General features: G+C 45.4%; 2 protein-coding genes across 5 annotated transcripts in view; both read left to right on the forward strand.

The window, feature by feature from the left end:
* The window catches only part of FIGNL2 (fidgetin like 2), a 158,512-nt gene that overhangs the window by 61,865 nt on the left and 73,943 nt on the right, over nt 1–22,704 (forward strand). The window lies entirely within an intron of this gene.
* LOC115464636 (dual specificity protein phosphatase 4-like) overlaps nt 6,311–22,704 on the forward strand; it is a 71,647-nt gene continuing 55,253 nt past the window's right edge. The window contains 2 exon segments of the mRNA XM_030194999.1: nt 6,311–6,695; nt 6,698–6,733. Coding sequence (XP_030050859.1) covers nt 6,311–6,695; nt 6,698–6,733 — 421 coding nt within the window.

Raw genomic sequence — 22,704 nt, forward strand, 5'->3', positions numbered from 1 at the left:
ATCTGGACCTTAGTCAGCCTTTACTGAGCTGCAGTGCCATGAACCTTATTTATAACTTTCTGGTTTATCCCTTTTACAACCTACTTAGCCCAGCTAGCCCAGTGACTGTTGAATACTAGAGGCACATACCACAACTCTCCCTGCAACCCTGTTATGTGTGGAGACTTAAGGCCAGCCACTTGATATCTTTGAATGATAGCCATGACTCCTGTTCTTCTCCCCCCACCCATCCTCTGAGGGTGTGATCACTGCATGCACCTCGTACCCTGTCCTGGCTACACTAGAAAAACAGAAGCAGGGCTCTGCAGTTCAGCCGAGGGCCTCAGGACCAGTCCACAGCAGCCCAGAGCACTTGGTAGAAAGCCACCAGACCAGCTGCAAAGGGTTTGCTGTTTAAGTTAATAAAATTAATTTCTATTCTGCCCTTCTAATGTATTCCTCAAGGCAAGTTAAAATAAGATATATCACAAACCACACAACATAACTATTCCATATACACCAGTGAAAACCATTAGAATGACACATTTTACCATATATATGTAAAACCGAATCTCATAACTGGACTAATATTGAATCTTTTACAGACTGTTCTCTCTACTGCTGATCCTAAATGTTACTAGTCAGAACTAAAACGAGAGTTTATTTTTGAGACTAGGAAATTGTTGGTTATTACTGGGGGTGGAGGGGACATGGGATGAGAAATGATAGGAAGGGGCCGGATAACGGTTAGTACTGGGGATGGTGGGGGGCAGGGTAACTTAACATAGTAACGTAGTAGATGACAGCAGATAAAGACCTGTATGGTCCAGCCAGTCGTGATTGTTTTAATTTAATACAAGTCCTTATAAACCACACCATAACCCGTTCAGGATCTGGCTTGCTTACAGTACAAGCAGCTTGTTAATCTATCTCCGTACTACTAATGATCATTTCTATAGCGCTACTAGATGTACGCAGCGCTGTACACATTATACACAGGTAATTTCTCTGTCCCTAGAGGGCTCACAATCTACATTTTGGTACCTGGGGCAATGGGAGAGTTAATTGACTTGCCCAAGGTCATAAGGAGCTGCAGTGGGAATCGAACCCAGTTCCCCAGGATCAAAGTTTGCTGCACTAACCACTAGGCTATGCTCCATTCCTTCTTGTTACATTGCAGTTCAGTTTTTGTTGTGTGTGTCCGTCCGTCCCCGCCCCCCCATATCATCCTTGTTCAACATGCCTTTCGGGAAAAGCTTTCATAGTTCAAGTGTGTTTTGTGAATCATCGTGGGAGTTTTTCCAAAATGTGTAAAACTTTTGTATAGAACTGCAAAGGTCAGTGACTGCGATAAGGCTTTTGTGCTTGGGGTTGATGTGAAAGATGGGTTTGTCCTCCAGTTTGTCTGATACAGCACTGATAGAGGCACTTCTGGAGCTTAAAAAGGATCGAAGCTTCAAGTGTGTCTATAAATGTACAGATTGTAGAAGTAGAAAAGGGGAGAACTGTTAATCCAGTGCTTTTTTTGTGCCGGTATGCGACGGTACGGCGTACCGGCACCTTTTTTCTGGGGCTCCCCTGCTCGCTCCCTGCTGTTTGCACCGATCCCTGCCTCGTAAAACTTATTTTTTCGCGAACCGGCAGACTGAAGAAATAAAACAAACAGCTGACAGGCTTGCCTCCTTCGATCGCGTCGGCCGCTTCCTTTCCCTGCATTCTCAGCGCGTCCCGCCCTCGAGGAAAGGAAATGACATCAGAGGAGGGCGGGACGCGCTCAGAATGCAGGGAAAGGAAGCGGCCGACGCGATCGAAGGAGGCAAGCCTGTCAGCTGTTTGTTTTATTTCTTCAGTCTGCCGGTTCGCGAAAAAATAAGTTTTAGGAGGCAGGGATCGGTGCAAACAGCAGGGAGCGAGCAGGGGAGGGTGAACAAGTGGGGCTGGGGGGGGTGTGGCCAAGTGGGGCTGGGGGGGTTGTGTGGCCAATTGGGGCTGGGGGGGGGGGGTTGTGTGGCCAAGTGGGGCTGGGGGGGGGTGTGGGCAAGTAGGGCTGGGTGGGTGGGTGGGTGTGTGTGTGTGGGCAAGTGGGGCTGGGAGGTTGTGTGGCCAATTGGGGCTGGGGTGTGTGTGTGGCCAATTGGTGCTGGGTGTGTGTGTGGGCAAGTAGGGCTGGGGGGGTGTGTGTGTGGGCAAGTGGGGCTGGGGGGGTTGTGTGGCCAATTGGGGCTGGGGGGTGTGTGTGGCCAATTGGGGCTGGGGGTATGTGTGTGTGGGCAAGTGGGGCTGGGGTGTGTGTGTGGGCAAGTGGGGCTGGTGGTGTGTGTATGGGCAAGTAGGGCTTGGGGTATGTGTGTATGGGCAAGGGGGGCTGGGCAAATGGGGCTGGGGTTTGAATGATCTCAGGGGCAGGTGGAGGCTGGGGCGAGTCACTGGACATTGAAGGGAGGGGGAGGATAGGGGGCAAAAGAGAATCGCTGGACATGGAGGGGATGGGATAGTAGGGCAGGGGAGAGAGGAGAATGGAGAATTGCTGGACATGGATGGCAGGGGAAGGCAGGGAAGAGAGAATTGCTGGACTTGGATAGGAGAAGAGGGCAGGGGAGAGAGGAGAATCACTGGACATGGGAGGGGAGGGGAGAGGAGACATGCTGGACATGGATGGAGGGGAGGGAAGACAGGAAGGAGATGCACATGGATGGGATGGCAGGAGAGGAAGGAGAAATGCTGGAAATGGATGGAGAGGAGAGCAGAGCAGGAGATAGAGGAGCATTGCTGGACATGGATGGATAGAGGGTTTGGCGGGGGGAGAGGAGAAATGCTGGACATGGAAGAAGAAAGGAGGAAAGTAAAGAAATAAATGGAAAGGAAGCCCTGGAAACGGAGTTAAGAGAACAGATAGACAGCAGCAGAATCAGACACTTGGACCAGTATGGATAGAAAACAGTCACCAGACAACAAAGGTAGAAAAAAATTATTTTATTTTCATTTTAGTGTTTGGAATATGTCCAATTTGAGAATTTACATCTGTTGTCTTATTTTGCACTGGGTATACTGGAGCTGTAACATCTTACAGAAATGATTTATAATGAAAAAAAATCACAAGTTATTGTTTTTCTCCTATACTAGTATATTTTCAATGATGTCTGTTTATATGTGCCATGGCTGATATAAGGGGTGTGGCTAATGTGGGTGTGGCTATCATAGGGGTGGAGCCATATGTGGTGACCCCGCCCATAATGAGTACCGGCACCTTTTTTTCTACAAAAAATGCACTGTGTTAATCTAACCCTTCCAAATCTCATTCCTTTTTCCACCAGGTGCTTTCATATTGTTTGTATCTATAGGTGACCTTTAACCATGTAGTCAAGAGCTCTCTTTCTCAAGGGGTGTGGTGGGGAATTGGGCAGCATGTGACTGAAGGGATAAAGGAAAAGGGAATACAGATTTGATCATGTTTCTTTGCACTGGGTAAAAATTATGTTGGCGGACTGTACTCATCCTTTAGAAAATGTTGGCCTAATGGTTAGAGCACTGGGCTGAGAACCAGGGAATCCGGGGTTCAAAACCCACTGCTGCTGCTTGTGACCTGGGCAAGTCACCAGGGCTGCCGAGAGTGGGGGACGGGGGACAAAATTCTCTGGGCCCGGGCCTCCAAGGGGGGCCCGGCTTCAGTCCCTGATCTCACCTGCCCGCCCTCGGCTCTTTCGACCGTCTGCCACTGGTCCGGACCCCCTGAATTCAAATCACAGTGCCTCGCCTCCGTGTGAAAGCGCAGCAGTGGCAGATCGCCTCCCTTTGGGCCTTCCTTCCCTGTGTTGTGGATGGGCATCAAAATTGGAATTACCACCCGGGGCACGCAGTAGCTGGGCAGTAGTTCCAGTTTGACGCACATAGGCACCTACGCCCCTTAATGAATAACTTCAAGGGGGATCTACGTGTGTGTGTGGGGCATGTGGGATATGGGTGCGTCGTCTGCTTATGCCCATACGTTATGGAATACTCTGCGCGCACTTCATGGGACATTTAGGTGTGCCAGTTATGACAGCCATAGACCTGGTGTAGGTGGGTACACCTAAATGGAGGTGTATCGGCAATAGGATTCTGTAATGGAATATTAGTTTCAAGATGCCATATTAGAATCGGTGCTCAGTGTGTGGCATTGAAGTACCCAGTTATAGACTTGTCCATTGAGATTGTAAACCCTCCAAAGACGAGGAAAAATAGGTACTATGTGACTCACCTCAAGATACTACTCGCAAAGATGTGAGTTAAATCTGAAATCCCTTCTCCCCACCCCCCATTAGAAAATGTAACTTTCTTAGTTGTCTTGTACCCTCACTTTCTCCCTATCCTCCCTAAGGAGAATTGCTGTGATTCCATGGTTATCGCCATTAACCTTGTATGATGGTCTGTATGACATAGTGTGTCCGCACCGACATAGTGTGTCCACACCAACACTGTGAGTAAAGCAGAAATCAAGCCAGAGAGACTCAAACTGTAATTTGGAATGCAAAATAGAAAAAAATCCTGCCAGAATTTGTGGGAAGAAGTTGCCACTTAAAGAAAAGGAAAGCCCAATTCTGTGTGTCTCTGCAGTAATGAATATTTCTGAATGGACTCCTGGAGCAGAGATAGCGTGATATTCTAGTTTTCAGGGACTCTGGGCTTTTTATGTCATTTGCCAGGAAGTTAAGATATAGGTGTTCGATGTCAGTGACTGAAAATAATCGAGAGCACCATGAGGATGTAAAAGGCAGGGGCTGAAATGCAGGTGGTTGTGAACTTGGTTTGTAGCTGAAGGCCTTCCCCCACCCCACTTTTCTTTTCATAATTGCATCACAGCACACAGCATTTGTATATGGCCACTTCGGCCAATTAAACTGGCTCCATGGGTTTGGTTGGAAGCAAAAGTTGCAAAATGTCTGGTTCATTGTCCTTTTGTCTTGCATATTTTGGATTTTCCCTTATGTTTGTCTTCCTGGAATCCACTGAGAATGATTTTTGCATCCGGTCTGCCAGTCCACATCCCAGCATGTGACTGCTAGACAAGGAATGGGCTGGGGAGGGGGTGATAGTATTGATACCTACCTTAGATATGTTGCAAGCTTTGAACAGCCCGACGGTGTGTCACAGGCATGACTTAATTTCTCTTGGGCTCTGTGTTCTATACCTCTGGTAGTTCAGAGCAGTGTCCTGACTAAAGAGTACCATGCTGGCAGTGAAGCAGTAGTGACACCTTCTGTTTGAAGAATGCGCATGTCCTACATCCTGCTGTCTCTTATACGGGGGTGCTGGTGAGCCAGTTTTTATTGAGGGCTGAAGATGGACCCAGTGTTATGGCATTATGCTGCCCACCTGCTCACAACAGCAGCAGAGGTTCACAATTAGGGTTGTGGCATAATTTGATAAAGAGGCTGTAGACTGGCCTCTTACCAGGAAATACACTCAGAATCCAGCTGTGTAGGAGTTCAAGCCATGTCAACCTTTACTTTTGAGTCTGTTTCGCCCCATCTGTCGGGTTTCAAGTTTATTCAAACAGGTAAGAAATTTCTGGTTCTGTTTTGGGTAAAATTAGAGGGGGGGGGGGGGCTAGAAATAGTACTGAAGATGGGGAGATGAGGAGACTGGTGCCAGAAAAGAGAAATAACCCTATTTTGAAGACAACTAGTAACATTGCTGCTTTTGAAATATATTGATGCATCCTTTGGCCTGGATTTTCTAGGATAAGAATCCTCTGTTCCGATTTTCTACCATCTGGTATCCTCTGTGTCCAGAATAATCAGTTCCTGGAATTGGGAATCCAGAGACTCTGGCCCAGATGCACTAAAAAAAATCATTAAAGCCCTTCCCTTACCGATTCCTTAGCGAATTGGTAAGAAACGGGCATGCATCAAGGAAATCGCATGCAAATGAGCTGGTCACTGCTAGCTCATTTGCATGGGATTTCCTTCCAAGCCAGTTGGCCAGCTGAGCATGCGCAGAGCAGCCAAGTGTTATGCTGGCGGTTCTGCGCATGCCAAGGACGTCCTTTATGGACGTCCTTCACTTGAGCCAGCAGGGAAGCAAGAAGCTGAGTAGGGGCGGAGTCTTGCATCGCTGTAGTAAACAATAATAAACCAGGAAATCGCAAGGCGCGAATTGTCGTTTGTTCACGTCTTTGTTTAGTTGAAGCAGATTCTTTCTTTTTTTTTTTTTTTTTTATTATTATTATTGGAAAGAGAGATTAAAGGAATCGCCCTTGTATTTTTCTTATTCTTCTTTTTTCTCTCTCTTTTCATCATCGCTTTTAAAGTGCACGCTTCGAGTGGAGCACTGCTGCACCCCTTGCCCGCACATGATTATTATGGTGACCGTCGAGGAGATGGACTGCTGTGTCTTGAAGAGGCTGCTGAACCTGGAGGGCGGCAGGAACGGCGAGTGCGGGGTCCCTGGGCAGTGTGCGGCGGCAGGGGGGGGCCGGTCCGGAAGGTGCCTGCTACTAGAGGGCAGTCCCTTCCTGGCTCACAGTGCCAGCTCCATCCGCGGCTCGGTTATCGTGTGCTGCAACACCATCATGCGGTGGCGGGCTAAGGGCTCGGTGAACCTGGAGCAGATCTTGCCCACGCAGGAGGTGGTGTGGAGCCGGCTGCGCGCCGGCCACTACTTGGCGGTGATCGTATACGACGAGAGGAGCGCGCGGACGGAGTGTCTGCGGGAGGACAGCACCGTGTCGCTGGTGGTGCGGACAGCGATGAAACGGACATCTGCCTGCTGAAAGGTGAGGGGGGTGGATGGAACGCTCAACTTCCTAGCAATGGACGTGCACCTGTAGGGGTTCGCGGCTGTGCCCGACCCCAAAGCCCCCTTCCTACAATTTATTTTTTTCTTTTATGGTTATAACAATAATTGGCTAGTCTTTAATAGCAATTTGAAAAGTTTGCAGCCTCCTTCCAGTTCCTAGAAATAAAGGACCCTTGCCCTGTCAAGAAGGAAACAGGCAAATCTCTCACCCTACTTGCAGAGTTTCTCTTCCCCCCCCCCCCCCCCCCGATTCCCTCACAGCAGCCCCAACGAGAGGTGCAGACCTCCCGTTACATTTTCCACGGTAAGGCAATTGGAAAACGGTAGTGCATCTCATTATAATACGAATTATACATATTATAATACTAATTTGCTCATCTGCATTCCGTTTTCGTTAGCTGCTACCTTGACAGGACAATGCCCTTTTGTGCATGTCCCTGTTTACTATTTGCACGTTAAACTGGCTAGAACCAGTTTAAAACCCACGTTGCTGGCTCGTTAGTTTTAGTGCATCTAGCCCTCAGTCTGTTCCATTTTCTCCCCCTCCCCTCCCCCCCCCCCCCCCCCCCAAAAAAAAATTTGCTGATTGTGTGGTCCTGAACAGCTTTCTTAAGCCAAGTTAGAATTTAAGGAGGTTATGAGCTCCATTTCAACAGAACTGCTCAGCTATCCAATCAAAAAAGGAAGATATTTAGGTGAGTCCAGATCTCTGTCGCCCCCAGTCTGATGCATTCTGGTACCCACATAGTCAATTTCAAATACTAGACCACAAATACTGAAATGCACTAGAATATAAAGACCAGGACCAGAACACAAGTCGTCGTCTCAAACCTGTCGCTCAGCAGCTCTGCTTCAGCCATTGATCTCAGACAGTGTATGGCGATAACTGCAAAATACGGCATGTTCTGTATGAGTGAGTTTTGGTCATACCATGGCCTGAGCCAGGGTATGTGGAGTCTATCTCAAATTGACTGCTGACGCTTGTTGGAGTACTTGCATTATGGCAAAGAGAGTTTCCTTCTGGAGAGCACAAGCAGCCAGTCCTAATGTGCTTAAAAATTCCTTTTCATTAAGCCTGTGGCTGGGAAATATTTGTGTCTTTCTGCCGCACTTTCTTGGTCTGACTGCATTCCTTGATATTTAAGGATCTTCACCCTGTCCAGCCGACTGCCAGAACAATCACTTGGAACAGACATCTCTAGTCAATACCATTCTGTTTTTCCGTTAGCACCGGCTTTGATTTTTCTTGCATCCAGCTTTTTCTCGATGGGAACAGGAATGTCCCCAGTGATCATAACCTGTTCATATTGGCTGTATGTCGAGTGCTGTATCTATTCACTGAGAGAGGAGTTCTGCTGTCTTGTAGCAGGCAGTACATGTAGGAAAACAGATTTTTTTTTTTTTTTTTTTTTTTTGTGGTCGTTTTCTCTTGGACATCTTTTTTTTTTTTTTTTTTTCTTGTACTAGTTCCTTCATTAGCCAGAGTCTGGCGGATTGGGAGAGACAGGGTGAGGGGAGGAATGCAAGCTCCTGTTTCTTGTACCACTTGATGGAGGTGTCCATAGAGAGTTGGAGATTTAAAAAGGGAAGGCTGGCCTTGTACTACACAGCAGGGTATCCTCAAACCACATGAGGATTTCAACCATTTAAAAATAAAAAATACATTTTTAAAAAATGAAAAATGCCCTTTACAAAGCCCACCCTGGCTGGCATGAACAAATCCTTTGCACATGAAGGGCAATTCGATAACCTAAGTGCCTACAGTTATTCGAGTATTACACATGTAAAGGTTTTGAATGCAGATATTTACATGTGTATGTTTACTCATGTAAATGCTAGCAGGGCACCTAAGAGGCTATTCTGCAAATGCCCACTTAACTTAATAGCGTGTATTTTTAAAGGGGTTGGGGGTGGGACATAGGGTTGCCAAATAGATCCAGATTCACCCGATAGGTGTTGATCCAGTCCTGATCTTACCCTCATTGCATGCTGGGACTTTTGGTTCCGATTGCCCCGTTGTAACCTGGCTTTTCTCAGGGAATCCAAGTCCCTGCATGCATTGGGCTATGTCCAGGACTGAATCAACCCTGTCGGACGAATTGGGAGCTAGTTGGCAACCCTAGGGACGTAAGCAGGCTTCGCTTATGCATGTAACTTACGGCATAGTTTGTTACACATGTCCCTGCTGCATTTAGGCCCTGCCTCTTATGTCGGCTCTACAGCTGGTGAGACTGTGGGGACTTAAATGTTGAGCGTGTTGATACCACGGTGCATTGGTATTGCTAGGTTCCCTTCTAGAATAGAATAGGCTCCTATCCCTGCAGTCTTGGGGGAGCCAAAATGGAAGCACCTGGTTATAGAACTGTCCCCATCTAGTTCCCTTACATGAAAGGAAATTCTGAATTTTGGGGTCGCTATTCAAAGCAATTTAACTGGCCAGACATGGCCTGTTCGGGGCTAACCAGTCATTTTTAGCAACACTTAACTAGTTAATCCCAATGAAAATAGCTGGTTATCAGTGAAATGAAAAACATCTATTTTGTGGCGTTCAGAGGGCAGTGTCGGCCGGTTAAGGGCCAATATTCAGCACTTAACCGGGCTGGTTAAGGGCTGATATTTCAGCACTTAACCGGCCAGGTTGACCGCATAAAAATCGGTCCTGTCTTTGGTAACCCATAGCTGGTTAAGTGCTGAATATTGCATTTAGCCAACTCCGGAAACCTGGAAATTCAGTGCCAGTGCCTGGACATAGCCCAGCAGTGAGTTTCTGGGTTTAACATTGAGTTCATTCAGCCTGCTTGCAGGTGACTTGGCACTGGCTGTTGCCACAGAGATGAGTGGAAGTGTGACAGGCCTGAAAGGATTAGCAGAATGCTTTAGTTTTCGTTTTGTCGTGTTGCTCCTTGTTGATTCATTTTAAATGCCTTTCTTTTCTCCATCACAGAGAGACCTTGTGTACCTGTAGAAAGTCTTCCTTTTAACAGCTGGACCTGCTGTTTTAATATAATCCAGAACAGGAAAAATTACTTTTTTCAAGGATGTTTTAAACCTTTTTTTTTTTATTATTAATGCAGTTGCTATTCAGTTGAGTTGAATATTGGATAATAACATAGTAGCACTAGGGAGAAAATTTAGAACATTTTTTTTCATGGTTGTTGAAGGCAATGACCGATTAACGTTCTCTCTTCTTTAAAAAAAAAAAAATCTTTTTCTGAAGGGACAGGCAGCTTATGTGATCACTGTCTATATATGTTCTAATGTTTGTGTTTTTCTTGTCCCACCTACACCAAATTTTCAGAATGTGATGACCTCAGCAGTCTCACCCGGGTGTTTTTTTTCCTGGATTGATTTATGTTTGCAGACTGTGGATGCTTGTACTCTAGGTGAAATACTTGATTTTTATTTCACTTCTGAGGAGCTACTAGTGCTTAAAATTAATTCCTCCTTGGTCACTATCATGAAACTAAACACTGGATAGGAGAGATGCTGCTGTGCTGATAATCATTAGAATTCCTTCCTCACTCCTGCGCAGTGGCATACCGATAAAATAATATACAATACAGCACAAACAGATGAAATGTAGCCTAAGAGAACAGATGTGGAAAATGTGAAGATGTTTGTTCCAGAAGAGACTAAAACTGTGAGATGTAGAAGAACTAAAACAGCAGGAAAGGAATTGAGGAATATGACAAAGTAATCCTTCCAGTTTTTCAGGCTCTTAATAAAATGTGAGGATATTTTTTAAGTGACACCTTTCTATCTGTATTTCTGTTCTCTGTCTTAGCTAAAGAGCCCAGGGTAGCTAGTAGCATTATTTACAAGAACCTGGGAGGGGGAGAGTTTGAGGGGTTGGGAGTAAGAGGTTGCCAGCCATTGACTTTGGGCACTCTTGGCACTAGCTCTGGCTTAGGGAATCCCTTTCACTTTTGAGGATGGTCCTTGGTGGCCTGGAAGGCTGCTCTTCTGCTTATCACATTAGAAAGTGACTGTAGCTCCTCCCAACTCCCCTCACCCCTTTCTCAGGTCACTGGTATAAGGTTACCTCTTAACTGTCCTCCAGCATGCTTTGTGCTGCTCTTATCAGCTGGCTCCAGGTTCTCAAGAACACACTTGAGTCAGTCCTGGTTTTGCTTTATTCTGCCTTAATTCCTTCTCTGTAAAAAGAAGCAGGACCACAAATCCACTCTGGAAAGTGGGAGGGGGAAACAAGCAAACCAAGTCTGGCCATGCTGAATTGTACCTCTGTTTCTGCTGGCTAACATTTTTCTGCTTATGCCTAGATATTTTTTTTTATTGTTGTTTTTGTCCTTTACTTCTATGTATTCCAGTGAGTGAACACAGCAGCCCATGTCACTTTTACATAAATAACTTCAGGTCATCTGTTAGTCTGAGCTTTACCTCGGTGCATTTACAAACACGTAGCTCCACTTTTCAGCAGGCCTGTGGGCTCATAATTGTACTGGTGATGAAAGAGAGCTGGGTTAGTGTGTCTGGGATATTGTGGCACCGTCTGATCCGTGGGAGTTTGTGTGTGTGTGCTCGGTCAATATGGTGAGCTCGGTACAAGTTATTTGATTTTCTTTTTATGGGACAAATTTTCCCTAGCGAGTCTAAATTTTGGGTAAACATCCTGGCTATTTGTTTTGTTGTCACCCTTGAACTGGTCATAACACTGAGAGAATGTCTGGGAGTGGAAGGAAAGGAAGGAGACCTAGGAATAAGATTAAGAAAGAAGCTACAAAGCCAGAAGAGCTGATGTTTAGGGAGGCATTGCTGACTCTTGTTCTCACCTGTGTGTGTTTGAGAGCAACTTCAGTTCAAACCTCATCCCATCTTCCCTTCAGGTGGAGCATATCCTGAAAATACCAACAGCCTTGATTTTCACAAAATCTTATTTTTGTGACCTGTGGACTATTTCAATTTACTGAGCTTAAACTTGCATTACTTCTGGTAGTTTTGTGTTGGTGACTAAGCCTGTATCTGTTCGAATGTCATGTCTCTCATTGAGAAGGTGAAGCTTGCACAGCTTGCCACGTCCTAAATTGTGTGCGGAGGCATTGCCACACGCCTGGGTTTCCAGAGGGTAGGTTGAGATCTGAGCCACTGCAAAAGTGGACAGAAAGAAGGCTTGGAGCAGAGGATTCTGCTTCTGTAATCTCATTTTCCACTGTCATGCATCCCAAGCTTATTTCCAAAATTCTTAGTAATTGCCCCCCCCCCCCCCCCCCCACACACACACACACAATCCCAGGAGCATAGTGTAGTAATTGTAAAGGAGAAGAGAATACGGAATGGGCTGGTGACAGGAGTGGAGTTGATAGAGATGGAGGGGGGGGGGGAGGGAAGAGAACTGCAGTATTTGAATGAGGGGGGGGGGATATTCCTGGGGTGCGCCATAAGTGATTGGAGCACTGTTAAGAGTAAGCACTGGAAAATGACAACATATGCACCCCTCCCCCAATCATATTGAATCTCTCCAATTCCACCCCCCCCCTCCCCAGTACTTTTCTCATCCAAACGCCCCTCAGGCAGTCTGAGGAAGAAAGGGCTACAGATCAGCAGAGGCAAGCAAGAGGCGACTGCTTGTGATGCATGGCTGGCCCCTCTCTTTTTGTGCTGGCTAATACAGTTTGGAGGGGGAAGGGCTGTGTGATGCCCCTCCGGCCGCAGCTGAGGTACTTTGCAGTCCGTGTTACACACGCACACACATGCACATTGTCACAGCCAGGATGCTTGGTATCATCCTGGCCCGGCTTACTCTACTCAGACCTCTCCCCTTTGTGGATTATGTAGCTGTGTATGTTCCCCAAAAGATGAAACAGGAATGAAGAGGTGAGTGGGTGCTTGTCCTTGACTGGTGATTTGAATTCCTTTATTATTTTTTTGGCCCAGTGGATGAGAGGGTTTTTTTAACACTTTTAAAATAAATGACAGCCCGCTTTCTCCCTCTCCCTTGCAAAGTCATTTGTGTAATGCCTCTCTCCACAAGGGCACCTATAACAGCCCACAGCTTGCATTCCTGTCTTCATGAAACCTGATCGGTTCACCAGTCCTCTCCATGCTTGCAGCCTCAGCTATTGGATGTTTTTAGGAAAAGGCTCTGGGAGTCAGCCAAAATTCATGCCGCATGGATTCACCAAAAATGAAAAGCCATTCGGGCTTCTGGCTGTTCTCAAACAGAAAGGCGACTCCTTTTGTAGCCCTGGTGGAGCAGAGCAAAACTTAAGAGCGATTTTAGTTGGGTTCATTTAAATGCTGCCCTGGATCTTCTCTCTTGTGTGGCTAAAACAGACTGGTCTTGATACTAACAACCGCTGCTGTCAGCCTTAAAATAAATGGCTTTTGAGAGAGAGAATATTTGGGAGGCCATGAGGAGCTCTGGGGGTTTCCTCCTTTAGATCTGAGGGAATGAAAGCTGCAGTTGTTTCCACACTGTCAGGGGCTTAAACTGCAGGCCTCAAAAAGCATATACTGATGGGCTTTTTTTGTTTTGTTTTTAGGATTTGCACAGTTAATATTCCTAAAAGATACCGGAAGGCAGTCTGCATACATTTTTGTTTTTTTTATCTGTGCATGTTCATGGCCCCGGAAGACTAGGTGTTCTGTCTTGTATGCTGAATCTATTCGTTTCCTTGCATGCTCTGAGTTATTTGAAGCCGGGTCTGTTTTGATTTAATGGTGAAAGTGAAGCAGTGATGGTTTAGCATAATTTTGTGTTTGAACGTTCCTGGAGGAAAAGTCTGTAGTCTGCTATTGAGGCAGACATGGGAAGCAACTGCTTGCCCTGGGAATTGTAGTATGGAGTTTTGCCACGATTTGGGTTTCTGCCAGGTACTTGTGACCTGGCTTGGCCTCTGTTTAGAAAACAGGATACCGGGCTAGATGGACCATTGGTCTGACCCAGTATGGCTACTCTTATGTTCCTATGTACTGGGTCAGTCCTGGAAAATGAAGGGGACATTAGCAGAATGCTGGAGGTGACGAGATTCACTTGTGATATCCTGTCCTATAGTATTGATCAGTCTGAATTCCGCACTTATTCAAAGCCCCAAAATGTGTCCAAGTTCTTTGATCTGCCTGGTATTGCAAGTAGTTGTGCCCCGTAGAAAACAAAAACCCACAGATAAAACATCTGTATACACTTCCGCTTTTCCCTGCCACAGAACACACGGCATCAAGTAATAACATGAAATTCTGTCTATGTCCCCCCCCCCATCCTCTGCACACCTACAAATACCTCTCCCAGTTTACATATCTACATAAACGCACACCTTTCCCCAAGTATACACCTATGTGTGTCACTTACACACACTCTTCTCCTCCCCCAAAGTAACCCTCCTTTGCGTGTAATCTATGCCATACACACCCCTCCATTCTCACGCACATAGACTAAGAATGGTGTTCACGCGCTTGCAAAATGTGATCTGTTCCTTCAAAATAACCTTTACCCTTCAGTGATTTCCCGTCCCCTCACCCCACTGTATTCACTGAAAAGGGATTTAGAACTGAGAAACGACGCAGGAGGAAAATGAACCTGGAACCGAGTTTGCCCACTGTTTTGCTATAGTAATAGGTAGTTACAGTGGCTAACAAGCAGATTTCTTAATCTGAAGGAAATCAATACCATTGCTGTGTGATTTCTGTGCAGAAGACGGCAGGGTATTAAACCTTAATATACTGATGATAGGTTGGGTGCTGGGCGGAACAAGAGCATGCTGCTCTTTACTTACATTAAGGGGGAGGCCTCAGTAAAAAGTACGATGCAGAATCAAAACGCATCAAAACAGAAGGGAGGGAGATGTGATAAAGATGCCCTGCTATTTTTAATGTAGTTTGTGTGCCTTACCCTTGTAGCAAATACTGTTTTTCTAGGAGGGGAAAGCATTTTGTTTAGTACCTCTGATAGCTTTCTTGTGTTATCTGCCCGGGGCGCTGCTGAAGATTGCATAGATATACATGCACCATGTCTGTACAGGGCTTTTTGATGGTCTGCTCCTTCAGCTGCTTGTGCTGTAGTCACACTTTTGCCTGTATGGTAGGACACCCTGCATGGGGCTCTGAAGATCCGCTCTTTCAGCTGTCTGTGCTGTATTAATGCTTTGCCCCTAGGAGTGGAGGAGTGTGGTAGCCGTGTTAGTCCACTCTTAAGGTTATCAATGGAAATCAAACAAAATAAAACATGGGGTTCCTAGCCCATTATAAACCATAAAGCTGTATGTCTCTGTTGATCACCCTCCCCTCACTTATCCACACCCATCCTGTTAGAATATCAATGATATGCTTTGATGTCCCCATGCATACCTCCGACCCCCCCCCCCCCCCCACCCTGTCAGACTGTCATAGTAATGCTTGAATGTTTTCACTTATATACACTGTCAGCTAGCACATTTGCTTATTTCCGATCTGAGGAAGAAGGGCAACCTTCGAAAGCTAATCAAGAAATGTATTAAGTTATGTCCAATAAAAAAGGTATCATCTTATTTTCTTTTCCATGTTTTGTTTTGTTTGATTTCTATTGATAACCCCTAGGAGTGTAAATCCTGCCTTATGCCCCTGTGATGACTGGCACACCCATCCTGCTAAGATTTCTCAAGAGCAGTTAATCATGTTTTCATTCACACTTCCATGGTAATCTGTTAGCAGCTAATAGCCTGCATCAGTTAACTAATTGGAAGACAATTAGCAAGTTAGAGAACCCCTTTGATTAGTGCATTCTGCCCTTAGACAAGCCTCATAATTTCCATCAGGTGCCAAATAAACTGCTTAAGAACATAAGAATAGCCATACCAGTGGTCCATCTAGCCCAGTATCCTCCTTCCAACAGTAGCCAATCAAGGTCGCAAGTACCTGGCAGAAACCCGATTAGTAGCAACATTCCATGCTACCCAGTCCCGAGGCAAACAGTGGCTTCCCCCATGGCAATCTGAATAACAGACTATGGCCTTTTCCTTCAGGAACTTGGCCAAACTTTTTTTAAACCCAGATATGCTAACAGCTGTTAGCACATCCTCTGGCTGTGAGTTAGAGTGAAAACATATTTCCTTCTATTTTGTTTTTGAAGTATTTCCACGTAATTTCATTGTGTCCTCTGGTCTTTTCGAAAGAGTGAAAAATTGATTCAATTCTACCCATTCTACACCACTGAGGATTTTATACGCCTCAATCGTATCCCCCCCCCCCCCCCCAGCCATCTCTTTTCCAAACTGAAGAGCCTATCCTCTTTAGCCTGTCCCCTTTATCATTTTGGTCTCTCTTCTTTGAACCTTTTCTAATTCCGCTATATCTTTTTTGAGATAAGGAGACCAGAATTGAATGCAGTATTCAAGGTGAGGTCGCACCATTGAGCAATACAGAGTCGTTATAATATTCTTGCTCTTATTTTGCATCCCTTTCCTAATAATTCCTAGTATCCTGTTTGGTTTTTTTGGCTGCTGCCGCACACTGAGCAGAAGATTTCAGTGTATTGTCTACAGTGACACCTAGATCTTTTTCTTGAGTTCCGATTCCTAAGGTGGACCCTAGCATCAGGTAATTATGATTCAGATTATTCTTCCCAATGTGCATCACTTTGCATTTGTCCACATTAAATTTTATCTGCCATTTGGATGCCCAGTTTACTGAGGTTTTCCTGCAATTTTTCACAATCTGCATGTGTTCTGACAACTTTTGAATAGTTTTGTCATTTGCAAATTTAATCACCTCACTCGTTCCGTTTTCCAGATCATTTATAAATGTTAAGTAGCTCCAGACCCAGCACAGATCCCTGGGGCACTCCACTGTTCTCCCTCCTCCATTGAGAAAAATGGCCATTTAACCCTACCCTCTGTTTTCTAACCAATTCCTAATCCATAGAAAGGCATTGCCTACTATCCCATGACTTTTTTTTAATTTTCTCAGAAGTCTCTCATGAGGAACTTTCTCAAAAGCTTTCTGAAAATCTAGATACACAACATGAACCAGCTCCCCTTTATCCACGTGTTTTATTTACGTCTTCAAAGAAATGATGCAAATTGGTGAATCAAGACTTCCCTTGGCTGAACCCATGCTAACTTTGTCCCATTAAACCTTGGTTGCCTTAAAAATTGGCATTACATTGGCCACCCTCCAGTCTTCAGGTACTACTGACGATTTTAACGGCAGGTTACAGATCACTAACAGATCAGCAATTTCATGTTTGAGTTCTTTCAGTACCCTTGTGTGTATACCATCTGGTCCAGGTGATGTAGCACTCTCTAATTTGTCAATTTGGCTCAGTACGTCTTCCAGGTTCACCGAGATTTCTTTGTTCCTCTGCATCGTCACTCTTGAAAACCGTTTCTGATACAGGTAGATCTTACATCTTCCGTGAAGACCAAAGCAAAGGATTCAATCTCTCTGTTATGGCCTTGTCCTCCCTGAGTGCCACAGTCTTTCTGCTTCTGATGTACCTGAAAAAAGTGTTACTATGAGTTCTTGTTTCCATGGCAAGTTTTTTTTTTCTTCATATTCTCTTTTTGCTTTCTTTATCAGTTCTTTGCATCTAGCTTGACAGTGCTTATGTTGCTTCTTATTTTCATCATTTGGATCCTTTTTCCATTCTTTGAAGGATGCTCTTTTGCCTCTAATAGTCTCTTTCACTTCACCTTTTAATCATGCTGGCTGTCGTTTGCTCTTCTTTCCACCTTTGTTAATACATGGAATACATCTGGTCTGGACTTCCACAATGGTATGTTAACGTCCACGCCTTATTTAAAGTCCTAAACTTGACCCTTTCAGCTTCTTTGTAACCATTTTCCTCATTTTGTCAGTTGCCCTTTTGAAAATTAAATGCCGCTACAGTCGATTTCCTTAGTGACTTCACTCCTGGTATCAAACATATAAATGGCGAGTGTCATACTCGCTCGCAAATGTGCAGTAGAGACTTCCCTCTCTGCCCCGCCCCCGCGTCAATACATGATGACGGGGGTGGGACAGAGAGGGAAGTGTAAAGAATTGAGGGGTCCCGAGCCCCCCCCCAAGAAGGCTAGAGTGACCTTAATCTGACTCCATCTCCAAATAGCATTAGTACTGGGGTAATCAGGGAATTGTGAAGTTCTAAGAGAAATTGCCACTGAGAGAGACGCTAGATCTAAGGAAAAGGTACCAGCCTTATGACAAACTGGAATCAGATTACAAGTTATACAATGCAGTGAAAGATAGCTGCTGGATGCAACAAAAGCATTTGTACTTACAGCCTTTCATCATTAAGTGAAGCCCACAAACCATCATTTAGAATGGAGAGTTTATTTGCATATCAGATTTTAATCGGGTACATTCATCAGACAAATTCTGGATTCAGCTGACCGGAGCTCTGCTGCTTCCGAGGCGTTGAAGAAAAGTTCTCTCTAGGGCTTGCATGCACCCTGCTTTTATACAATTTGGTCACTATACAAGTCTATGGAGAGCTCTAATATTGCTTCATCCATGAGTCATGCCCTCCGGCCAGGTGCCCTATTGCGTAATTTCCTTTTTTGTCAACAACTTGTTCTTATGAAGTTCCGTTTTAGCTATTGCAAGTTATTGCGCAATTTCCCTTTTTGTAAACATTTCCTTAGATACGGACATCCAAACATCAAAACATGAACATCTCCCTAGATACAGACATCCAAACATCAAAACATGAACAAACAACTTTTTTATGAAGATATCTAAATTTGGATATATTAATTTCATATTATTTTGTGATCTGGGTTAGGATTTTAGCCATCAATTCCTTGATCTTGGCTTTTGCACTGCTTTTGAATGTCACACCAAATTCTAATGAGGCCTAGTCAGTGCCTTTTAGCAGTTTAAGCTGTTTAAGGTATGTAAATTGACCCACCACTATTCCAGTGGATACATCTTAAACTAGAACGCATATTAACTTGCAGGAAAAGCAAGTCCATGCTCAGCCAGTCATAGATTTTTAAACCTAGCTGGTATTTTTACAGCCTGAGTCCTAAAATCTGGCCTTCCACCCTTCCGGTGGGCATCCAGTAAGGGCCTCTTGCTGTAGTATAATTATACAGAAGTCTCTACTGGCATGCTGCAGACGTCACAACTGCTTCCCTCCCCCGGAGTCGCCGCCGCTCCTCCATCCAGCCCGAGCACTGTGAACTTACATTGCACCACGCAGCAGGCACATCAGCAAAGCTGCCGTCGGGCTTCCTTCTCTGCCTGTGTCCCGCCCTCGTGTGATGTAACGTCGGCGAGGGTGGGACACAGGCAGAGAAGGAAGCCCGACGGCAGCTTTGCTGATATGCCTGCTGCGTGGTGCGATGTAAGTTCACAGTGCTCGGGCCAGGTGGAGGGGCAGCGACCTCGGGGGGGGGGGTGGCTCGGAACCCCCCCCCCCCCCCCATTCCAAAACTAGCCTGTTTTGACGGGCTCAACGGCTAGTCTGCTAAAATTTGATCATGTTACAATTACTGTTGCCCAGCGGATCCAACACCGTTACCTCTTGTACCATGCCCTGCATTCCACCAAGGACTAAATCTAAAATAGCTCCCCCCTTCTTGTCTGTTCTTGGACAAGTTGCTCCAAGAAGCAGTTTATTTACATCTAAGTATTTTACTTCCCTAGCGCTCTCTGATGTAGCATTTATCCAGTCAATATTGGGGTAATTGAAATTGCTGATTATTATAATGTTGCCCAATTTGGAAGCTTTTCTTTCCTTTCCTTTCCTTGGCTTTGCATTTGAAATCAGGGTCATGTAGACTTTGCAATGTGTTGTGATTTTTTTATAAGGCTGGAAGTGACTGAAAATGTAATACTTCAAGAAGCTGATACGTGTCCAGGGTTTGCTTCCTCTTAAGTCATGATATTTGCAGTCCAGGCACCATAGGGACCAACTCTGTGGGTGCTGAGCACTCTCAGTATTGAGCAAGTTCCCTCACTGTGTCCAGAAGGGGTAATTAGTTTTATGCTTGACACCCAAACTGTTGGCACCTATTCTAGGCACTGACTTTATTTGAGGCATGTATTTGTTTAACACATTTTAAAAATGACCCATGCTTGAGTCGTTATTATGACATTAGACTTTATCCTGATATTGAAAGAATGCTCTTTTGGGGGCTGGGCTGATTGTTCAGTGTTAGGTGCTGTTCACCACTGCATGGGCACTGAAATTAGGTTTCTGCGCTGTGCCATTCCAGTAACCCACTAAGGTCTTCCACTCGCAGCTCAGTCTAGGCTGGGAATGCAGTGGAGGTAGCACTCACAACTCATAAGGGAGTCCTAGATATTCCACAATGGCAGATTTGCAGGGCTCTGGAAAAAAGACTTGGTACGTGATCCCCAGCCAGAGATTATTATTGCTGAATTGAGTGGACTAAAGTGAGTGAAGTGATGTGAAATAGGAAGAAATCTTTGGGTAATTCAGATTTAAGTTTATGGTGTAGGATTGCAGCCCTGGATCTGGATGAGCTATTCCCCTCCCGCAAGGCTTCTTCAGTTCCTCCTTTCCATCCTGATGACTCCTCCTTACCTAACCCTAATCCCAATCCTATTCGAGAGCTCAGCTCCTCGCATATTCCTGTTTTTGGCCATAAATGAAGCACTAATAGAGGAGGTAGCTTCTTTTGAACCTTGGCCAGCAGTGCTCTTTATAGCCAGTAGGTGTCACTATCACTTCTTCCGTTTTTTTCTCCTGGGTTCCCAACTCTCTAATTCCATATAGACTGCATCCAGGCCTGGATTCACTCCGAACTAAAGTGAGACTTGAGCTCCTGTTCTTTCCCTCTCTCCAGAGAGAGAGAGAGAACTGATTTTTACCCTCCCCTGTTAATGCAGGGATTATTGTAAAAACCCTGGCCTGTGCACCAATGAGAGGAGCATGGAAATGAAATGGTATTGCAGTTGGTCGCCCTGTGGATTTTAGTGTGGCTCTCTTCTCACAGAGAGCTTCTGCTGTACTTTAGGCAGAATCAGCTCCCCCCCCCCCCCCCCCCCCTTGCAGCAGATGTTTCAGTTTCTCAGGCCCTTGGGGCATCCCTAGCACTTTCTTTGTTTTATTCTCACCCCCTCCCCTTGGCTCCCACCCCTCCCCCATCTTTCTTTTTCTCTGCATCCAGGGACCCATGTGGAAAAAAAGTCAGTCAACAACCAAGTTGTAGGTGATACCTTTTTATTGTAATGTAATGCATCTTTGACAAGCTTTTAAGAGTTATCCTATGGTCATTGGAGAGAGGTTAACACTCAAAAGCTTGTTAGTCCAATACAAAAATGTTGCTTACAACTTGGGCATGTGGTTAAAGAAAAAAAGTCAATAACCAATTAGTAGTAACTTGCAATGCAGTCACAATTCTATGCTTCTGGACCTAGAGAGGGGCTGAAATTATTGTGAATTGGAAACGTTTTGCTAATTCAACCCTTTGTGTATATTTACTATATCGCCCTTGTTTGTAGATGGGTCTCTTTGCAGTTGTCCAGAGTTACTGTATCCCTCTTCATCTCCTGCTCTGCTGTTTCTCTCCTTCTCTTTGCCTCGGTTCCCCCTCTTGGTTTTTATCTCTGCCACTATATGTGACATTGAGCAAGTCACTTAGCCCCTTCTGGGAGACATTGCTCAGCTATTCACCCCAGAAGTAGGGGCTGGCCTAGTTCAGAAACCCAGCAAGATCTTGGTTTAGACAAAAAGTGTTTTTTCATTGTAATATTTGCCATGTGTGCCTTTATTTTCACCTACTCCAGAGCAGTGTGATGTTCCTTTCCTTGCTGCCCTGGTCCCACAGACCCTTTGGGTAGGGTTGCATGCTGGCAGGAGCAGTAACATACCCCATGCTATTAAGTAAGAACATTTGGCTTCCTTCCACTGGTCTCGCAGTGGACTTTTGGCTTCCATGTGTCGTACATTCCTGCATTCTACCACAGTTGCACAGAGGGCAGGATTTAGGGGTCTGCAGACATGAATTTGGCCTCAAGTCTTCTACCTGAAAGTGGTAAACTCCTGACAGATGTGCGAGACTTGGGCCCAGTGTAGGGTTGCTAATGAGCAGTTTTAATTAGAGAGACCAGCAGAGCCTTTTAAGTGAGCCATTTCTGGCCCAGTATTGAGTCACTAAGGCGAGCATTTTTATTTTGTAAAACACTGGCCTTGGCAGTGAAAGAAAATTCAGATGTTCAGCACTGGATCCAGATAGTGGGCGGCAGGGGCGAGCCAAGACAATCTGCCACGTGAGGCAGGGATGAAATGGTGTCCCGCCCCCCCCCCCCGAGCATTGTGTGCCCCCCCATCTGCAATCTAACATCTCTTCCCCCTCCCCCTGAGCCTTTTTTGTTGTTGTTAAACGTCAGAGGTGGCAGTGATACCGTACGCTGCCCTATCGCCGGCACTGATGTTTCCTCTGTACTGTGGCCTGCCTCCAAGGAAACAGGAAGTTACATCAGAGAGGCGATCCAGTACAGAGGAGACGCGTGTGGAGATAGCTGCTACCACCGATGACTTTTGAAAAACAAAAAAAGAAAGTAGGGGAGTTGAGGAAGGAAGGGGGAAAGATGCCGCTCCATAAATAGTATCGCCTTAGGCTCCCGCCTCATTTGCCTAATGGTAGGGCTGCCATTGGTGGACAGTGCTGTATATTCAGATAATCAGTCTGCTATCCAGATAACTTAGGACAACCTAAATTGTCTGGAAATCAAACTGTTAGGATAACTCTGAGGACCTCCTACTCTCCACCCCCTGGTTCATGTACAAGGGAAGGGAAAGGGGATGGGATGTCATATACCTCCTTTCTGTGGTTACAATCAAAATGGTTTATATATTATACACAGATACTTATTTCGTACCTGTTACAACGGAGGGTTAAGTAACTTTCACAGAATCTCAAGGAGCTGCAGTGGGAATTGAATCTAGTTGGTTCTCAATCTCAAGCCACTGCATTAACCATTAGGCTACTCCTTCATGGGCCGATGATCAGAAGCAAATGCAGGTGCTAGAGGCTGTTAGCGCCA

The sequence above is a fragment of the Microcaecilia unicolor genome, chromosome 3 (genome assembly GCF_901765095.1).
Source record: "Microcaecilia unicolor chromosome 3, aMicUni1.1, whole genome shotgun sequence".
Classification (NCBI taxonomy): domain Eukaryota; kingdom Metazoa; phylum Chordata; class Amphibia; order Gymnophiona; family Siphonopidae; genus Microcaecilia; species Microcaecilia unicolor.